Raw genomic sequence first — 17538 nt, 5'->3', positions numbered from 1 at the left:
AGCAAGAGGATTTAATGGCATGTGGTATAACTGCCTGACTTGTAGGCATGGAAAATTGTCGTGGGGATACCTTATTTCACCTTGGCAATACAGTACAGCAAACAAGAAACAGGCTTCTAGCTATGATACATTGGTTCAGCTCAGAGCTAGACATCATAAAACCAAAAAAGTCGATTTTGGCTAAGTCCTGGGGTTTACATTCCAATTAAGCAATTGGAACCACTGTTCTAACACCTAAAAGAAATTTCCATATTTATAAAGGCCGACCACCTGTGTCCCACATACTAAGAAAACACCTGGTTTGTTACCACTTTGTTCCCCTTTCACGTGGGTAACAGGGCTAGCACCACCAGTTACCGCCCGTTACCGGCACCAGAGGCAAAAAGCCTGCCCGATCTGGCCTATTTAACACCAGAGAGCAGGGCAGCCCACGGGCTGGCCGTGAGCACCGAGGAAACCTCCCCAGGGGCCACCGAGCCCCGAGCCGCGGCTGAGGCGCTGCCCACTCAGGGAGCCACGCGCGCACCAACTGCCCCAGCAGCCTCAACGGCCGCGGGGCGGAGCAGCCCCACGCCTGCGCACTGCCTCCATCGGGAAACTATTTAACGCTCCGCTCCCCGAGAAGGGGGTGTAAAGGCGAGTGGAGCTGGTGCGCTTGCGCATTGCGGCGGAGCGCACCCCTTTTTGCGCTGCTATTCGGGGCCGTCGCTAAGGCGCCGCGGGGATGCTGAGCGCTGCGCTGGGAGGAAGGAGCGGCGGCGGGGGGCTGTGGAGGAGCCTGCGCCGCACCGGCGGAGCCTGCTCGCCGCGCTGTCCGGGAGCCCCGAGCGCCGCCTCGCCGGCACCCCCCGCGGCAGGTAGCGGGGACATGCCGCATCCCCGGGAGGGGCGGCGGGGGGAGGAGGAGGAGGAAGTGGAGGAAGAAGATGAGGAGGGGGGTGGCAGCTCTCAGCCCTGCCCCGCGTGTCGCCCAGCGCAGCAGCCGGTCTCTGATCGTCTCCTTTTCCCTTCCCCGTAGGTGCCAGGAGCGTGGCTTCCAGCAGCTCCCTGCTCTTCCCGCAGGACAACAACCCCGGGCCGCGACCAAGTCAGTTTCTGTCGGCTCCGCTCTGCCCTGTTACTGAGTAACTCTGTTACTAAATAACCAACACAAGCACTAAGACTTGCCCGGAGCCTGGTGTGAGATGAGCGCAGCAGGTGCAGCCCTGGCTTGAAGTGACAGCGGATTTCACCCCGGTTGTCGTGGCCTCAAGCAAGGCTGGCTGTGTGCACAAATCACAGCAGTGTGTGCAGGCAGGGTAGGGGCATTAGGATACAGGGGTTTTCTTCCCTGGAGTTGGAAGCAATCAGAACAGGATTGCTGTATTTATATTTAACTCACACTGTTGTGTAAGTATTAAAAGTCCCAATCTGCTAAGGAAAAACAACTAAGGAAAACTTTTCTGTGAATGTGACAGTAAATGGATTTCAATCTGTTCTGCCACAGAATGATCTCCCTGGCTGCTTCAATTGTTACAATAGGCCAATTTATCACTACTTCTACCTTTATGATAGGGACAGTGTAATGAATTGAACTAAAGTGTTTAAATTGTCTCAAGATTGAATGGATCTATTTATTTTTAGTCAAATATGTGTTAAAATGGATACACATAGTTATCTTGTTCATGGTAAATTCAAGATTCATGGAAACTTAGGCTATACTGAGCCAGAATGACAACAAAAAATAGTCAAGGGAAAAATGTTTGACTTGGGCTCCTATAACATAGGTAATACAAGGCACATAGTCAAAAAAAAAAAAAAAATGAGGACAGGAGAGGCTTTTGGTCAATACTTGTTCTTTTCTGATGGTATGTTTTTATTTTATTTTTTGTTCCTGCTGTGGTGGGTGGGTTGATAGTACTCCAGTACTCAGGATCAGTGCATCAGAACTGCTCTCTGATTGCCAAAAGGCTTTGTGTTGTAATTGTTTTAGCAAATTGGTGTCCTGCTGGAATGAGAACTCAGGTCCTAGGAGTTTTCTTCTGTCTGCCTGTGCTTGTTCTAGTTTGAAGGGACTAGCAGGTCTGTTGCCTTCTCAGTCGTTCACAAGCAAGCTTTTGATCTCTCCTCTTTCTTGCATTTCTCTATCATTGTGGACATCATCCTTATCTACAAGCATTTATGGAAAGCTCCCAAGGGCCTGCATCTCTGAAACAATGCTTGTACTCATGTTTTCTTTCAGCTATACCGGAGTCCTAATCCCTGAATGGAGCATTAGCTGTGCCATAGTGTAAGCGATAATTAGTAAGCATTCATCAGTCTCAGGGTGTGAATGTGTAAGTATTGGCCAGTCTTGATGCTTCACAGGCTTTTTACAGGCTTTTTTTTGGGAAAAATCTTAATGGCTTCCTGAAACTGTTGGCTGCAGGTAGGGAACCTGTTGGCTGTGAAAGACTGTTGTAGTGTGGCTGTGAGAAATGGAAGTAACACTGAATGCTGGCTCCGGAAGACACTAAGGTTTCTAGTGCTAGTGAGCAATTGAATAAGAATCAATTTTTAAATGGAATGCAAAGAAGAGAGAAAGGTGGGCCCTTTTGGCTAACTAACAAATGTTTTTTTTTTTTATTTTTAAATTTTAATTAATAACAGCAATATTATTGTGAAGCAGATGGGCTTAATTCTTTAAAAGATAAGCATATGCACAAGTGTTTGCCTATCTAGAGCCAACCTGCTAATCTTGAGGTTACACTAGAGGATCTGTGATGCTTACCTGGCACTAGCACAAGTGTTTTCCAGCACTGGGAGTCTTCACTGAGGTGTGCAAATGTTGAAGAGAGGTGACAGTCTGAGTTTTCCTAAAGGGTTTGAAATGTTCAAAATACGTGGTTGTTCTTAGACAAGCTTGTTAGCCTGTTTTCAACATGCTGCTTGGTCTGCATATTGCATTTAAAAAAATAAACCCAGTTAAACTCAAATCTCTCTGGAGTGATTTGTAATAATTGAGGGGAAATGTCTTAAAGATGAAGAATGGGATGTGAATGTTTTTTACTGAGAGCAGTACAGTGACGGAAAACATAGCAAAAGCCTTGAATTCTCAATGCTTCTTCATAGCTCTGTAGATTATTTTTATATATATGAACATATTAAGATTAAAAATCATTGAAATTAAAAAAAAAAAGCGTTGGGGGGGGGGTGTTGTGATAGGTGGCACTGATCTGACGGAGGGAGTGTGGCGCAGGCATTCATGATTGCATGCCACTGTTGTGTTGGTCTGGAGATGCCCTGCGCTTTGAAGGATTGTAGTTCCTTCCTCCTGTTCTGGAAGTCTGTGCTCGAGTTAACTGTTTTTGCCATGTTTTACATCTTTTTTTTTTTACCTTGACAAACACACAAAGCTAACACAAGCTAGTGCTGTGTAAGTTTTGTGATGTTATTGGGCAGGTGCTGCTTCCTTTTTTTGTGGTGGGAGCCCACCTTACAAAGAGTAATGAAATCCCCATCTGCATGGGACAGTGTAGTGTTTGCGTTCCCAGTGTGCAGTTCAAGACATTAAGTCAGCAGAAGAAAAACTTCCTTACTCAAGGCTACCCAGAGATATTTGCAAACCTGTGGTGATGTGATAGATGATGTGACTGTTTGCCTTGTGCCACTGCTATTGTTTCTCAGAGCTGGTCAGGCTGGAAAGGGTGAGGAGGGAAAGGAGGAGAGAATTGTGGTTTGCTAGTAGTCTTGCCTGTGTAATTGCCATTGAGAATCAAAAGAGAGAATGAGTGTTTCCTTGGTTCATACACTCGGCCTTCAGTTTTGTAACTTCTCTTTTAAAATGTAGAGATTTTGTGTGGTGCAAGTGCATGGGTCTCCAGGTCAAACCGCTTTGCTGCTGTGGATACTGTGATTCACATTGGTCTGTTATCCATTAATTTTAGTTTGTCATTCAAATGTTTTCCATGCTTATCTTGGATCTTTCTCCAGGTTAGTCTTTAAAAGATGTGTGTTTGTGGTTGGCATATATAAAAATACCTTGAGGTAGTTTTTACTGTAGAATTCTTGGGTGTCTATAATATCTTATGGCTGATATAGCAGAACCTTTTTTTTTGACTTTGAAAGTCTTCAATAATAATGTAATATAATCCTAATAACATACTTGTAAAGAAAGCTTTATTATCATGTATTTGGGGAGGGAGGATGATGAGAGAGTCACAAGAAGGGTTTCAAACTTCCAATCAGAAACATCTTGGAAAAAAAAAAATCCAGTTAGTTACTGTTTTCTGTTTCTTGTCAGGTGCTAGTAATGTAAAGCCACTGGATGGCGTGAAAATTCTTGACTTAACAAGGTTTGTGTTTTGTCTATCATTTGGAATGCTCTGTCTAGATGTGAGTATTGTAGTAGGAAAAACTAAGAATCTTCTTATAATATTACAGGGTGCTTGCAGGGCCCTTTGCTACAATGAATTTAGGAGATCTAGGGGCCGAAGTCATCAAAGTGGAAAGGCCAGGTAAGGTTTGTCTTTATTTTAGCTATGGTAAGAACGCGTGCCAGTTTAGCAAATGATTGTGTATTTGGAATTGTCGTCTTCCAGTGTTCCTCAGATTATTAACAACAATTTGGTTTGTGATAATGTTGTGGGGTGTTTGCCACGGACTGAGAATGTAAGTCTGGACTCTCTGAAAATATTTAAAAAGACAATGCTATGTTGCATTGGCGACTGTTTTTGTTTAGTGTGTATATGGTATTGGCTAAGAAAAACTTAATTTTGTAGCTGTTTATCTATATTTTTTAAAGCTATAGCTTTCAAATTTCTGGAATACTCTGACGACATTGCCCTATTTCTGGTGTGATAGGGAACTAGTTAAGTAAGTTTGTTTGCACGTATATGTTCTGTTTGCTTTAACAATGTACTCTGTGTATGTGTGTTTTATTCAAAACCCAATACATTTAGGGAAGATGAGTGTGAGAAGGTTGAAGTTGTAAGATCAGGTCATGTCTTTCCAGATATTAAGGTACAAAACAATACCAAGTCATCACTTACTAAAATGGCTTATTCCATCACTCAAAATTAAATTGATGTGTTGAGTTGTTTGGACTTTGAGGTTTTAGTTTGGGCATGGGAATGCTTAGGTGTTTCAAATTTCTTGTAATGTGGTGAGGGAATTAAAACAGTTGTAACTGTAGAGTGACATCCAAAATTTGACATGTGAACAGAAACTTCCAGCAAGGATTTATATAGGAACTATGAGTCCCCAGTCAAGATCCTCAGATTTGAGGCTCAATAGGTTTATAATATACTTCCATTTTTTTCTTCCTTTAAGGTAATTTTTTTATATGTTGGTAAATTCATTATATTAGGAGCTACCGTGGTGGCTTTACTCAGCTGGGAAGCTAAATTCCACCACAACCACACTCTCACTCCCCCCTCCTCAAAGGGAAAGGGGGAGATAATATGATGGAAAGGGCTCAAGGCTTGAGGTAAGGACAGGGAGATCACTCAAAGATTAATCTCACTATGCCAAGTCTGTTTGTTTGTGACGATAATTGATTACCTATTACTAACAAGCTAGAGCAGTGAGAAACGCAAAACAAACTGAAAACACCTTCCCCCCCCCCCTTTTCACTCTCTTCTACCTCCTTCCCCCGGGCAGTGCAGGGGAATAGGGACTGGGGTCAGTCCCTGATGCTTAACCTCTGCTGATCCTTCACAGTCACTTCCTGCCCCTGCTCCCCGTGGGGTCCCTCCTGCAGGCTGCCGTCCTTCCTGAACTGATCCTGCGGGGGCTGCCCACAGCCAGCAGCTCTTCAAGAACTGCTCCCACATGGCTCCGTACCATGGGGTCCATCCATCCCCCAGGAGCAAACTGCTCCAGCACGGGTCCCCCACGGGCGGCAGCTCCCCCCAGACCCCCTGCTCCTGCGTGGGCTCCTCTCCACGGGCTGCAGCTCCAGCCCGGGGCCTGCTCCTGCGGGGACTCTCCATGGGCCGCAGCCTCCTCCAGGCCGCATCCACCTGCTCCACGTGGGCTCCTCCACGGGCTGCAGCGTGGAGATCTGCTCCGTGTGGGACCCATGGGCTGCAGGGGGACAGCCTGCTCCACCAGGGGCCTCTCCACAGGCCGCAGGGGAACTTCTGCTGCGTGCCTGGAGCTCCTCCTGCCCTCCTGCTGCACTGACCGGGGGGGCTGCAGGGCTGATGCTCACTCCTCTCTCCCAGCAGCTGTTGTGCAGCAGTTTTTTCCCTTTCTTAAACTGCTCTCACAGCAGCACAACCAGCGTTCTGTGTCTCTTTGGAGCCATCTGGAGCTGGCTCTTACCTGACTCCTGGACTCCTCTCACAGAGGCTAAAAAAGCCCTTACCCTGCCACGTAAACCCAATACATCTATCTGTTAAAATTTTTGCTTTGTTTTTCCTAATTTCCTAACAACAGGAGACTATATAGAGAACAGTGAAACAAGAATGATATAGCAGTTTAAACTTAAAACAAACAAAAAAAACCAAACAAGTACAGCAATCATAAGAATCAGACGCTAAGTTTGAATAACCTTATTGCATGCTCACAATTATTCATTATGTGAATTATTACATTCACAATTATTTTCTAACTATTAAAAAGTTACCAGGAACAGTCTCACTACTGATACTTAGCAGCACTTCAGACTTTATATGGTGCCTTTTTTTTAAATCCTTTGGCGCAATGGCCCTCAAGTTAGGGCTCAGTATTATTATCATGAAGACCTTTGCTTGATTTTTTTTTTTTTTGTTGGCCTTATCTTTTGCTACTGTAGCAGAGCGGTCCAAGTGTGATAGAGAAAATGTTCTCTCTTTCTGAGAGATAAAATAACCCACCTGCCTTTACAGTTCTTTTTAGTGTATCCTATGCCTTTGCCATATTAATTGGACATCTGTAGCTCATTTAAACTGTTCACTCAAAGACTTTTTTCATCTAGGAAGTGTTGGAATTCAACATGTAGCTAATGTTAACGCATAGGAGTTTGTGCTGGTATGAACCTGTATCTGTGAAGATGATAATCTAAATTTTGACTTGTCCGTTCTTGCTATGAGAATGTATAGCCACAAAACAGGCCTGCTGTGTTTGTGTGCACAAGTAAAGTTTTTTTTATAAATCATAGAATGGTTTGGGATGGAAAAGACCTTAAAGATCATCTAGTTCCTATAAAGGTATAAAAGTAAATTTTGATGCAGTTAGATTTCACATAGAAAGCGTGAAAGTAGGCTTTACTGTTAGCATTCAGTATAATAGAATATTTTTGTAATTAGATTCATGTATTGGCAATTACTATCTCAGTTATAATATGTAATTATAAAGAGGGATGACTCTGTAGCTCTTCATTTCTATGTCATCCTTAGAGTTTCCTGAACTCTACACCATTTACATATAAACTGCAAAGACTTAGATTTTTTTTTTGGTGGGGGTGTCTGTGAAAAGTTAAAGCTCTTTTCACATGCAAGCCATTAGATTTTACAAAAAGAAACAAATCAAACGAAAAAAAGAACGCCTTGCCCTTCTTTGCCCCCCCCCCCCCCCCCCCCCCCCCCCCCAACCAACACCTAATAAAATTGATGCCTTTTTTCAGGATTCAGTTATACTCACACAGATTTCTTGAATTGGAGGTTATTTACTACTCCTTAATGAGAAATTTTCTTTATTCTCTTTGTTTATCATGGGCCAATACCGTCTCTGGGTTTAAAGCTAAACACTGTGCTGCTGCTAGGATTTTGAGTCTTTGCTCTTCTCTGATCACTGAACCACAGAATGGCTTGGATTGGAAGGGACCTTAAAGATCATCCAGTTCCAACTCCCTGCCATGGGCAGGGACACCTCCCACCAGACCAGGTTGCCCAAAGCCCCATCCAGCCTGGCCTTAAACACCTCCAGGGATGGGGCATCCACAGCTTCTCCAGGCAACCTGTTCCAGTGTCTCACCACCCTCACATTGAGGAAGTTCCTCAGTGAGCGAGTCTGTCACCAGCCTTCCTGTAGGCCCCCTTTAGGTATTGAAAGGTGGCTATAAAGTCTTCATGGAGTTTTCTCTTCTCCAGGCTAAACAACTTCAGCATTTATCAGCATGTCTTCACAGGAGAGGTGTTCCTACTCCTTTGGACTCATTCTAATCTTAATTCTAGTGCTCAATGTGTCTGAGATTAACAAGCTTCCAGTGTGTGTTTTCAGATGCAGAAGTAGATTTCTGTCACTACTTTAGAGTCTGGTTGGACTCCGAGTAGTTAGCTTCGTAGATAGAACTTATTTCAGACAGAGAAGAATATTTGTGTGTGTTTTAGCTTAACATAATAGTTTTTCCACTCAACACTTGCACTTGATATAAAAAGAGCTGTTTCTGAGATCTGTTGAGGATTGAGTAATGGTAAAGCAAAAAAAAAAAACAAAAGAAACAAAGCCCCACCTCTTCATTCTATTGGAGTAGCTACATTTTTTAGTTCTTAAAACCATACGGGAATAACAAGCCACATGGCATTCAGTTCAATTCTAGAATTACACCCTTCATTTGACTTTTAGTTTAAGCTTCATTACACATTTGAGGCTTGTAACTATGCCACAGGAGCTGCACATCACATCAAGTTTCCATGTTTTAAACTTCTTTATTTTGGTATTGTCTTTACCAGTTTTTTTCAAAACTAATAAATCATATGTTTGAGATGCTAAGACATATTACATCTTGTATTTTGTTTTCAATAGGGAATATGGAGTTTTTGAACATCTAACAAAACATTGAACATCTATCAAAAGTCTTGTCACAGCAACCTATGGATCATCCTTAGTCATGTTCTGTTTCAGATATTTTCACATTAGTGACAGGGCAGAAGCTGCATCAATTTGATGAGATGGACAGATGTATGTCAAGTATCTCCATAGTAAGAATGGAGCAGTGTTGATGATTAGTATGAAGTAATCATTTTGGAGATTTGCATTCCTGCTCTTGAAGTTTGTTTGGTGGTTGAAGGAGAAAGGCAGCCTGAGTAGTCTGAATGTCAATCATTTGATGACAATCATTTGACATTCAGTTTGAACGTCAGTTATGGATAATCTCATTTTTCTGTGAGATGTCTATAATCACAGGAGTGTTTATTTGTAGAGGATAGTAGTCACACTACATGCGTGTGTTCCTTTTCCTACATGGAAAGTATTACTGAAATTTTGTTTAACTGGCTCAAGATAGGAGCATATAGAAGCAATACTACTTCTTTTCCCCAAGCTTCCTGCTTGAACCAAGATAGTTCTTTGAGATAATAACCAATACAAATGTTGGTGAGTATAATTTACATTTGTATATCTTCTGCCACATTTGAGCTTAGATGGCTGTAACCTTTAGGTGTTCTTCCAGTGTGTAGCATGATATGGCAGTGGCTATATTGTGTTGGACCAACGGTTCTTTAGGTCAGTTGCGTATCTCTGCTAGTATTCATCTTCTGTGTTGCCTCACTGAGGAAAGTTTTTACTCCCTTAAAGGTAACAAGCAGTTAAGGTCTAGATACTGAAATACATAAAGAGATATTGTGCATGCTTGCTAGCACTTGAGATCATGATTATATCCAAACTTAAATTTAGTTTTAATTCTAATTAGATTGAACCTAAAACTGGCAATTAAAATAGATTGCCAGTCTTCATGACATTTAAGAAAAGTTTAAAATTGGAAATTAAGTATAAATGAATCAGTAACATCAGTAGCTGCAGAAGCTTGAATTCCATTTTCCCTTTCTGTAAGGCAAGAGAATTTCTGAATGGTGGAGCACTGTAGCAAGTGCTTCTTTTTGGTGCTGTTCTGCAGCACTCAGCCTAACAACTTGTTGATTAGTGATATCATGACTTTGTGTCTGGAGTGTTTCATGAATGGCTTGTTGACTGTGTGAACGTCTGCTAAATTCTTCCAGATTGCATGAAAGAATGATATTGCAGCTCTGCTTTAAGTTAAAAAGGAATTAAAAATACAGCTGCTCCCAAATGTATTTATTTCTATTTTAAAATGTAAATAATCCTAGCAGGAACAAGGCAAGCTGTTTTAAAATCATCACAGCACGACCAAAAACAAAATTCACTTTGCTTAATTACGTTCATTCGTAGGTGTTTTCTGAAATAAATGTCCTAGAATATGTATATTATTTTTTTTCCTGCCAACTAATTGAAATTTAGAAGGCCTAAATATTACCTAGGAGAAGAAAAAAACTTTCTTATTCCTGTTGTGTTTTGCCAGTGTAATACAGGACAGTTATAAAAAATGTAAAAAATGTGATGGTATTTCTTACAGGAGCTGGTGATGACACAAGAGCTTGGGGCCCACCTTTTGTTGGAACAGAAAGTGTTTATTTTCTCAGTGTCAATAGAAATAAAAAGGTAAATGAAGTGCTACATTGAAGATTAATCTGTTGTAATTGCAATTAAAGATGTAGTTCTCCTTCAAATTATTTACGTTTGGTCTGGTATAAAAGCTGAACTCTACAGTACATTATCATTGACTTAAAACTAAGTGAAAATAAACAGTAAAACCATAAGTAAAGATGATTAACAGAGAACTTCACTGGTTTAGTTTTCTTAGATGTACTTTATAAGAATATAATCTGACTTCATTTGATTCTTAACATATATAATGGAGCAATAGTTACATTGGCATTAGTTATGTTGTCAAGGTGAGTACATTTCAGGACAAAAATGAAGTATTTTAAACAAAAAAGGCTGTAAGTCTCTGGTATGCTTCTGGGGTCAGCTGGGGCAATTTCAAAATACAGGAGTGGTCCTGCCAGTCTTCAGTTGCTGGTGCAAATCAACTGAAAATTAACCCTGATGAAATTCAGGGTTATTACTTCTTTTAAAAGATCATTTTTTTGGGATGGATCACCTGAGCTGACCTGCCTTACCCGGAAGCTGGGGATTGGGGAGAGCAGGCATCATACTGTAGTTAGGTTGGCTGAGTGTAGTTTGAAACTTGAGGATTAATATGAAGCTTCACAAAGTGCCTGAGCTGTTTAGTGGCTTGTTGCCATTGAAACAAATGTTTCTGGTGTCCCCATGTGTACTTGCAGTAGTAAGTGCTGTACAAACATACAGTGAGCAGACCACAGTGCAGCTCCCAGTTGCACATCCATCAGGCTTGTTCTGTTGCTTGTCTGATTCTGAGACCATTAAGCCTGCATTACCAACAGAAGATTATTTTTAGGGGTGGAGTGGGGTTAACAATTGTTTATTTAGCTGTAGTGTGAAACTTAACTGTTGGTTGTGTTTAGAAGATGTTGATAATCATTAGAAGGGCTTTTATTTTAATTACTTTTTTTTGTCTCCAGAGCATAGCTATCAATATGAAGAATTCAAGAGGAGCAAAAATAATCAGGGAGGTAGGTTTTAATGGAATGCAAATCATGCCTATTTTATATTTGTTTGGTCCTGTGTAAGAAAGAATAAACTCTGCATAAACTCTCAAGTATAAGATATCTGATAATTAAAAATGTGTATATGTGCAGTTCACTTCTTAAATACTTCTTAAATTACAGTTTATTGCCTCTACACTCTTCAGTTTTGCATGCAGAGAAGTTTGGTGCACAGTGTAACTTATGATTTTAGATAAAATTTACTTGAAAACTTCATCAAAAGCTTCAAATTAAATATTGTGAGGAGAAGGTCTAACAATCTAGTGCTTACCTGGTGCTACGTTAGATCTTACTGTACAACTTCATCAACCTAGCTTGAAACTCCTTCCAATGAAGTCAGCAATGAGCTTACAAAAGGAGAATTGGGCTACACTCTTTGCATATTTCAGAGTGTTACAGTATATTCACAACTTCAGTTGCTCTGCATCTTTCTGAGAAGTGCTGTCCTGTAGGTCAAATTCCTACAGATTTCATATATCTTTATTTTTTTTCAGTATTTCAGTGCAGAATGCAAGGGTGATTTAAGGTGATCTTTTTTTTTCCCCCCCCACATTGGAAAGCTAATAAAAGCACCGTATTTCACATTCCGTAAAACCTGTGTTGTCATCCTTTTTTTTTTCCATTTTTCTTGAGAAGTATAGGAGCTGCTACATAGTTCTGTAGGGCTAAAAATCGCAGCAGTAGCAATATATCTAAAATGGTAAGCTGGCTTCTGATCCTGTTTGCTTCAGTATCAGTTCCAATCACTCTTGTTTTTTGCAGTGAGACTGTATATGTCCTGCAATAAGTGGAATTTTTCTGGTAGTAATTTTTGCTAGGAACTTCATATGAAATTAAAATAGATGAAGTTGTCTGATATTTTGATACTTTTTTATTGTCAGCTCTATGAGAGAGAGATGCTTAAACTCCGAAGATTTCTATATAAGCCAAGGTTTTCTGGTTCCCTCTCCCCATGCTCTTTGCAGAACAGAACCATTCATTACTGATTGTTATGAAGCTGTATGTTTATCTTCTAAAGGTTTGGGAAACAGACAGGCCATTTGGAATAACACAGATGTATTTATTGGATAAAATAGTCACATTCTAAATAAGGGTTTTAAAAAAAAAAAGTTCCTCCCAGAAAACCAGTAAAAAAACCACCCCAGTTCTCTTTGACATTTGGGAAAAGAAAGGGTGAAGGGAAGAAAAATTACTGTAAGCAAAATGTCCACTGATTTCATGAATATGGGCTGAACCTGTTTGACAAAGTTGAAGACATCTGGGACTATGAGTCAGGACGAACTGGAGGAAGGATGGATACAGCATTAGTTTCTTATGTGTGAATGCTACTATTTGTGGTTAAGAAATTCCTTTTTTCTCATCTTGACATTTGTGTAGGAAGGGGGCTGCTTGATTTTATTGTTAAATGTACAACTTCTTTCTGCCTGCAACATGGAGAACCTCTTCATGGTTTGTGCCACTCAATGGCTGGTGACTTTACAGTATTACAACCTTTGTGATTGAGGCTGAGTTCAAACCCCACATGATTTTTGTATCAAAGTAGCAACTTTCCTATCATTGTTCTACTTCACTCAGTGATAGCCTTGGGGCAATTTGGTGCAGAGGTCTTGACATTTTAATACTGCATCTCAAATGGAACCAGAGTGTATTTTCTTCCTTTTTTTTTCCATTTGGATTTTCTTAAAAATAAGAGTATTATGTATCTTATTAAAAATAAGAGTGTTATGTATAAGAGGCTATCATTTGTTGTCAGTAGTCTTTTGGTAACATCAGGAAAGATGTGTAAAGAATTGAGTGTTGTTCAGCAGTGTGTTTCCTATAGTGTAAAGTAATGTTTGTATCTGCAAGGTAACTAATGGCAAGAGGAACTTTGCATATGGGACATCGGTTACTCACAATTAAATACAAACTATGTCCTGGGCTGAAGACCTACAAAGAAAAGTGATGAGGTTATAATCATTTTCCTTTATTAAGAAAGATAGCATGGCTAGAATAAATCATTTCCTCCCTTCCTGTAAATTCCATATAGGTGGAAGAAGGTTAATATCAGAATCCAGAATCATATTGACAAAGGAATCGAGTCTTGAGGTATATGAAAAAAACCACAACCTTGATAATTGCATCAATATTATCAAGTATGCAGAAGAAACCTGTTAATCAACTGTCCTGGATTTGGCACAGTACTTAAAACAACCAACCAAAAAAAAAAAAAAATGCACAGTTGCCCAAAGGTCTGTTCTTGCATAATTATGTGATTATTTTACACTGAAGTTCCTACTACTACTTTGGTGCTCTGTTTTGTTTCTTTATTCTATGTCACTTGTAGCCCTGTTTTCCTTCCTAATGCTTTTAATTTGCTGTTAACTGCCTTCCAAATATTTGAATGTCTCACTCAATGGAAATGATTTTCTCTTCAGTAATGGTATGTGCACTAATGCCGTCCTCTGACACACAATCTTTTTAGAGCATTATTCAGCAATTTTCAGCATCTTGTTTTAAGAAACTTGGATACCTTTCTCCTGAGTATTTAAACTTAACTAATTAAATTCTGTGTTTAGTCATGAAGGACTTAGAAGAATTCAGTTGGATTGGGAGCTAATGGTACTCCTTCTTTCTTCCTGTTCAATTTAGCTGATAGGTCAGCATGTGTCATGAATATTGTCATCTGAGTGTGTGCATATTCACACATTTCTCTGTGTGGAGTACTTGTTTCAAAAAATCTTTTTGAAGGCGATGAATAGCCTGCTCTGTCAAGTTAGTAGCATCATTGTGTTGTTTATATTCAATTTAATGACTAGTTGGCGTGCATGATACCTTTTTCTGTCCTGAGGTTGAACATATCAGTGTCTGATCTGAAGCATATAGTATTCCAACTCAGGTCTGCATTCTGTTGCTGTTAGTAGAATCAGAAGTACAAGTGATAAGCTCTGGAGGGCTTGTAGAACACAGTGTGAAATTTCAGTTGACAATGGACTTAAAACCCCATTGAATTTTAAGACTGAAACACCTATTGTGTTTTAAGAACATGCAATTGATTAGGATCAGAGTCTGAGTTCAGTACTTGCCAATAACAGAACACTGGGTACCTCTTAGAGTTCACTGAGCATCAAAAGAGATGCATACTATGCACACACTGACTTGTACATTAAAGACTATTTCCAAGAGTAATAGGAATGTTAGTGGCAGAGCTGGCACAATATTTGTAAGACATCTATAACATTATGTTAATCTCTGTAAGAATACATACACACTGCTAGACTGGTCCTAAATCATTGTATCTTCACTTCACACTGTAATCAACCATATATGTTGCCATATCCAGAAGAATTGCACTTATTTTTTGTTAGCCATCTTTTTTTCCCCCTTAGTGGATTGTAGGAGATAGTTCTTCAGTGTGAGGTGGGCAACGGATCTCAAACTAGCCTATACCATCTCTGTACATCTGATAGATTACAAAGCATAGTGAAAATGGTACACAAGTTGTAACTGATTGCTTTTCTTGGATGAATTTAGCTAAGGTTGTAGTTCTGCCAATTGGAAAAGTATTTAATGTATGGACTGTGAAGGATTTAGAGAGAAAATGAACCCCCTTGGCTCTCTTTTTCATAAAGGCATGACATTAAACGACTAACAGCTTCCCCCACTGCATTGCCCTTAATTTACTTCTGTGGTTGGATCTGCTGTCCTGCACAGAGGATTGGGACAGTCGTAGATCTGTCTGAGCTGCTTCTGTTTTTACTAGCTAATGCTTTAGCTCTGTGAGCTCTGTAGAAACCTTATCTTCTTGAGAACTGTCCTTTGACAAATGCCTGCTTTTTTATTAACTGTCATGAAGTTATGGTCTTCTATGGAGTCCACTCCTATTGAATAGTTTTTTTTTAAAAAGAGCCATTTGTCCACATAGAAATCCAGCAATACTTATTTAGAATATGGAGACTTTCTCATATTGTAATGGTTTAAAACTAGTAGTCCTAGCAGTTTTTGACACAGCCCCTTGAAATAGCTTACAACATGCATTTTAAAACCCACTTTTACCTTATGCTGAACTTAGTTTCTGTAAATTTTACTAATGTTTCATCCATGATTCCGGTTAAACCATTCATAATTCGCATGCCTTCTTGACTGAATAAGAATGAGTTTGTCTTTCCTGTTAAATATTTGCTGGCTTGGCTGTTTCTTTGGCCTTAGATTCAACTAAACAGTGTACATGCTAAAACAAAAATGCTTATGATTGCTGATATGATGACACTAATTTATAGAAGCTGGCCCAATGTGCTGTATATATTGATCAGACAGCTGCATGGTAGTTCCAGTGAATGTGACTCTGATCATCTTGAAATAACATTAAGAAATGAAATGTTTTAGATCATGGTTAAAGATGCGTGCACAAACATGTTCCTCTCAGGGAATAACTTTTAAATTCCTGTAAAAAGAAACAAAACAAACCCAACCCACAACCAAACAGGGGAAAAACCCCAAAACTATACTAATCTGCTAAGCACTACATATTTCTGTTAATATGTAGTTCTCAAGCTTCAGAAGCTCTCAATATTATATTGAAACATGTATAAATATTTCTGTTCATAATTTCTATAATAATAAAAAGATACAATTTAAAGCCCATCAAAGTCATGTGTTAATCTTTAACTTCAGTAGATTTTGGACTAGGTCATTCATTTAGATGTGATGCAGAAAATCATGCTGCAGAGCTTGACATCACTGTTCTAACTGAGGTGATTTTAAGATGTTCATGTTAACCTCATAACATTTTTGGGCTCTGTATTTTGTTTCCACATACAGAAAGTGGGATATATAGCCTTTGTTCCAGTAAGTGTAATCAATCATTTTAAAACTTAAAAATAAAAAATCAAACAACAAAACAAACGTGTCCAACTCCCCTCCCAACATTTTACATAACTATAAGGTAGAGAAAACATGGAAGATAAACATGCATCCTTTTCCCCCTCTTTCCTCAAGCTAACTGCAGGTATAAAGCTGGTGACTGTTCTGTAAATTTTGGTGAAGTATTTGGAAATTAATGTGATTCTGCTAATACAATTATGTTGTAGTTTCATCTAATAGCTTTAGGATTTTGGTAGTTTCTTTTCTAGACACACAGCATCCCTAATGTGTAGTTTGCAGACATGCACAGTCTAACAGACCAAAAAAATCTCTTTAGGTTTGAATTCTGTTCTGTCAGAAAGACAAGAACCATCTTGATTAGTGAGATGTCAAGTTATATGAGGAATTTATTGAACTTTTGGAAGCTCATTAACAAATCTTACTCTTCTTTTCTAAAGCTTGCAGCTGTGTCTGATGTTTTTGTGGAAAACTACATCCCTGGGAAACTGGCTGAAATTGGTCTAGGTTATGAAGACATTAAAAAGATTGCTCCTCACATAGTGTACTGTTCAATAACAGGTATTGTAATTTCAGTAACTTATGTCATTGTTTCCTTTATTCCACTCATCTTGTTATAAGTCATGTAGCAATATCAACGTATATTATTTCAATGTCAGTTAAGTTAAACTGGAAGATAGAAAACAAGTTTTACTTTAATTCAAAAACCAATACAGAAAAATTGGGAGGCAGCAACGATGTCAGCACTTTATAAGGTGATTGACAGTGGCAATAGTAGACTGCTGTGCTCCTATTGGCCCCAAAGGAGCCAGCATTGGTGTGGCTCCTTGCATTTTGCTTTGAACAGATTGATAACTCATTTTTCCCCCATTGGTTTTACTGAACCAGTTTTCATTGCAAGTTTCCAATCTAGTCATTTCAATGCTTACTGCCCTGAAGCATCCTTCTTTCTTCAGTTATCTAGTTACATGTTCATGGAAAGGAAGTAGACATGAATATCAGGACCTGCATACATGTTAGAATTAAATTAAAACGAAGAAGTTGCACACGTTCAAATACCAATTTAAAATCTTAGTTGCAAATCAGGCCAGACCTGTTTTGCTTCTGAATTTCTGAATAACATCTTTAGCTTTTTAATTACTGTGTGTTTCCCATTTAATGGGGAGCAAATGAGGTTTTTTAGTCTGTGATATACTTTTCATGATTTTGTGCTTTTTTGAGCTCTTAAGAAGACAGGGGCAGAAAGGCAATTATGTTCAGGACTAGCTGTGAAACCTGTTAAGTCTTTCTTTATGTATGTTTAGGTTGG

At 39.5% G+C, this 17538-nt stretch overlaps 1 protein-coding gene across 14 annotated transcripts in view; it reads left to right on the top strand.

Annotated features, from left to right (window-relative positions):
• Positions 1-581: 581 nt before the first annotated feature.
• The window catches only part of SUGCT (succinyl-CoA:glutarate-CoA transferase), a 336870-nt gene continuing 319913 nt past the window's right edge, over positions 582-17538 (top strand). For 6 of the 14 annotated variants that reach the window (XR_010829335.1, XR_010829336.1, XM_066992199.1 and 3 more), the window contains exons 1-7: positions 585-857; positions 1019-1087; positions 4262-4313; positions 4402-4475; positions 10256-10341; positions 11286-11336; positions 16670-16790. Coding sequence is in view for 12 of the 14 variants with exons in the window: in XM_066992199.1 (XP_066848300.1) it covers positions 725-857; positions 1019-1087; positions 4262-4313; positions 4402-4475; positions 10256-10341; positions 11286-11336; positions 16670-16790 (586 nt within the window). In the remaining 2 variants the exon portion in view is untranslated. Of the gene's footprint in view, positions 858-1018; positions 1088-1126; positions 3952-4261; positions 4314-4401; positions 4476-10255; positions 10342-11285; positions 11337-16669; positions 16791-17538 lie in introns of those variants that run through there. The other 8 variants (XM_066992200.1, XM_066992197.1, XM_066992208.1 and 5 more) reach the window with 8 other exon arrangements.

The sequence above is a fragment of the Anser cygnoides genome, chromosome 2 (genome assembly GCF_040182565.1).
Source record: "Anser cygnoides isolate HZ-2024a breed goose chromosome 2, Taihu_goose_T2T_genome, whole genome shotgun sequence".
NCBI lineage: Eukaryota > Metazoa > Chordata > Aves > Anseriformes > Anatidae > Anser > Anser cygnoides.
Note: the sequence above shows the minus strand (reverse complement) of the source record. Positions and strands in the feature narration are given on the sequence as shown.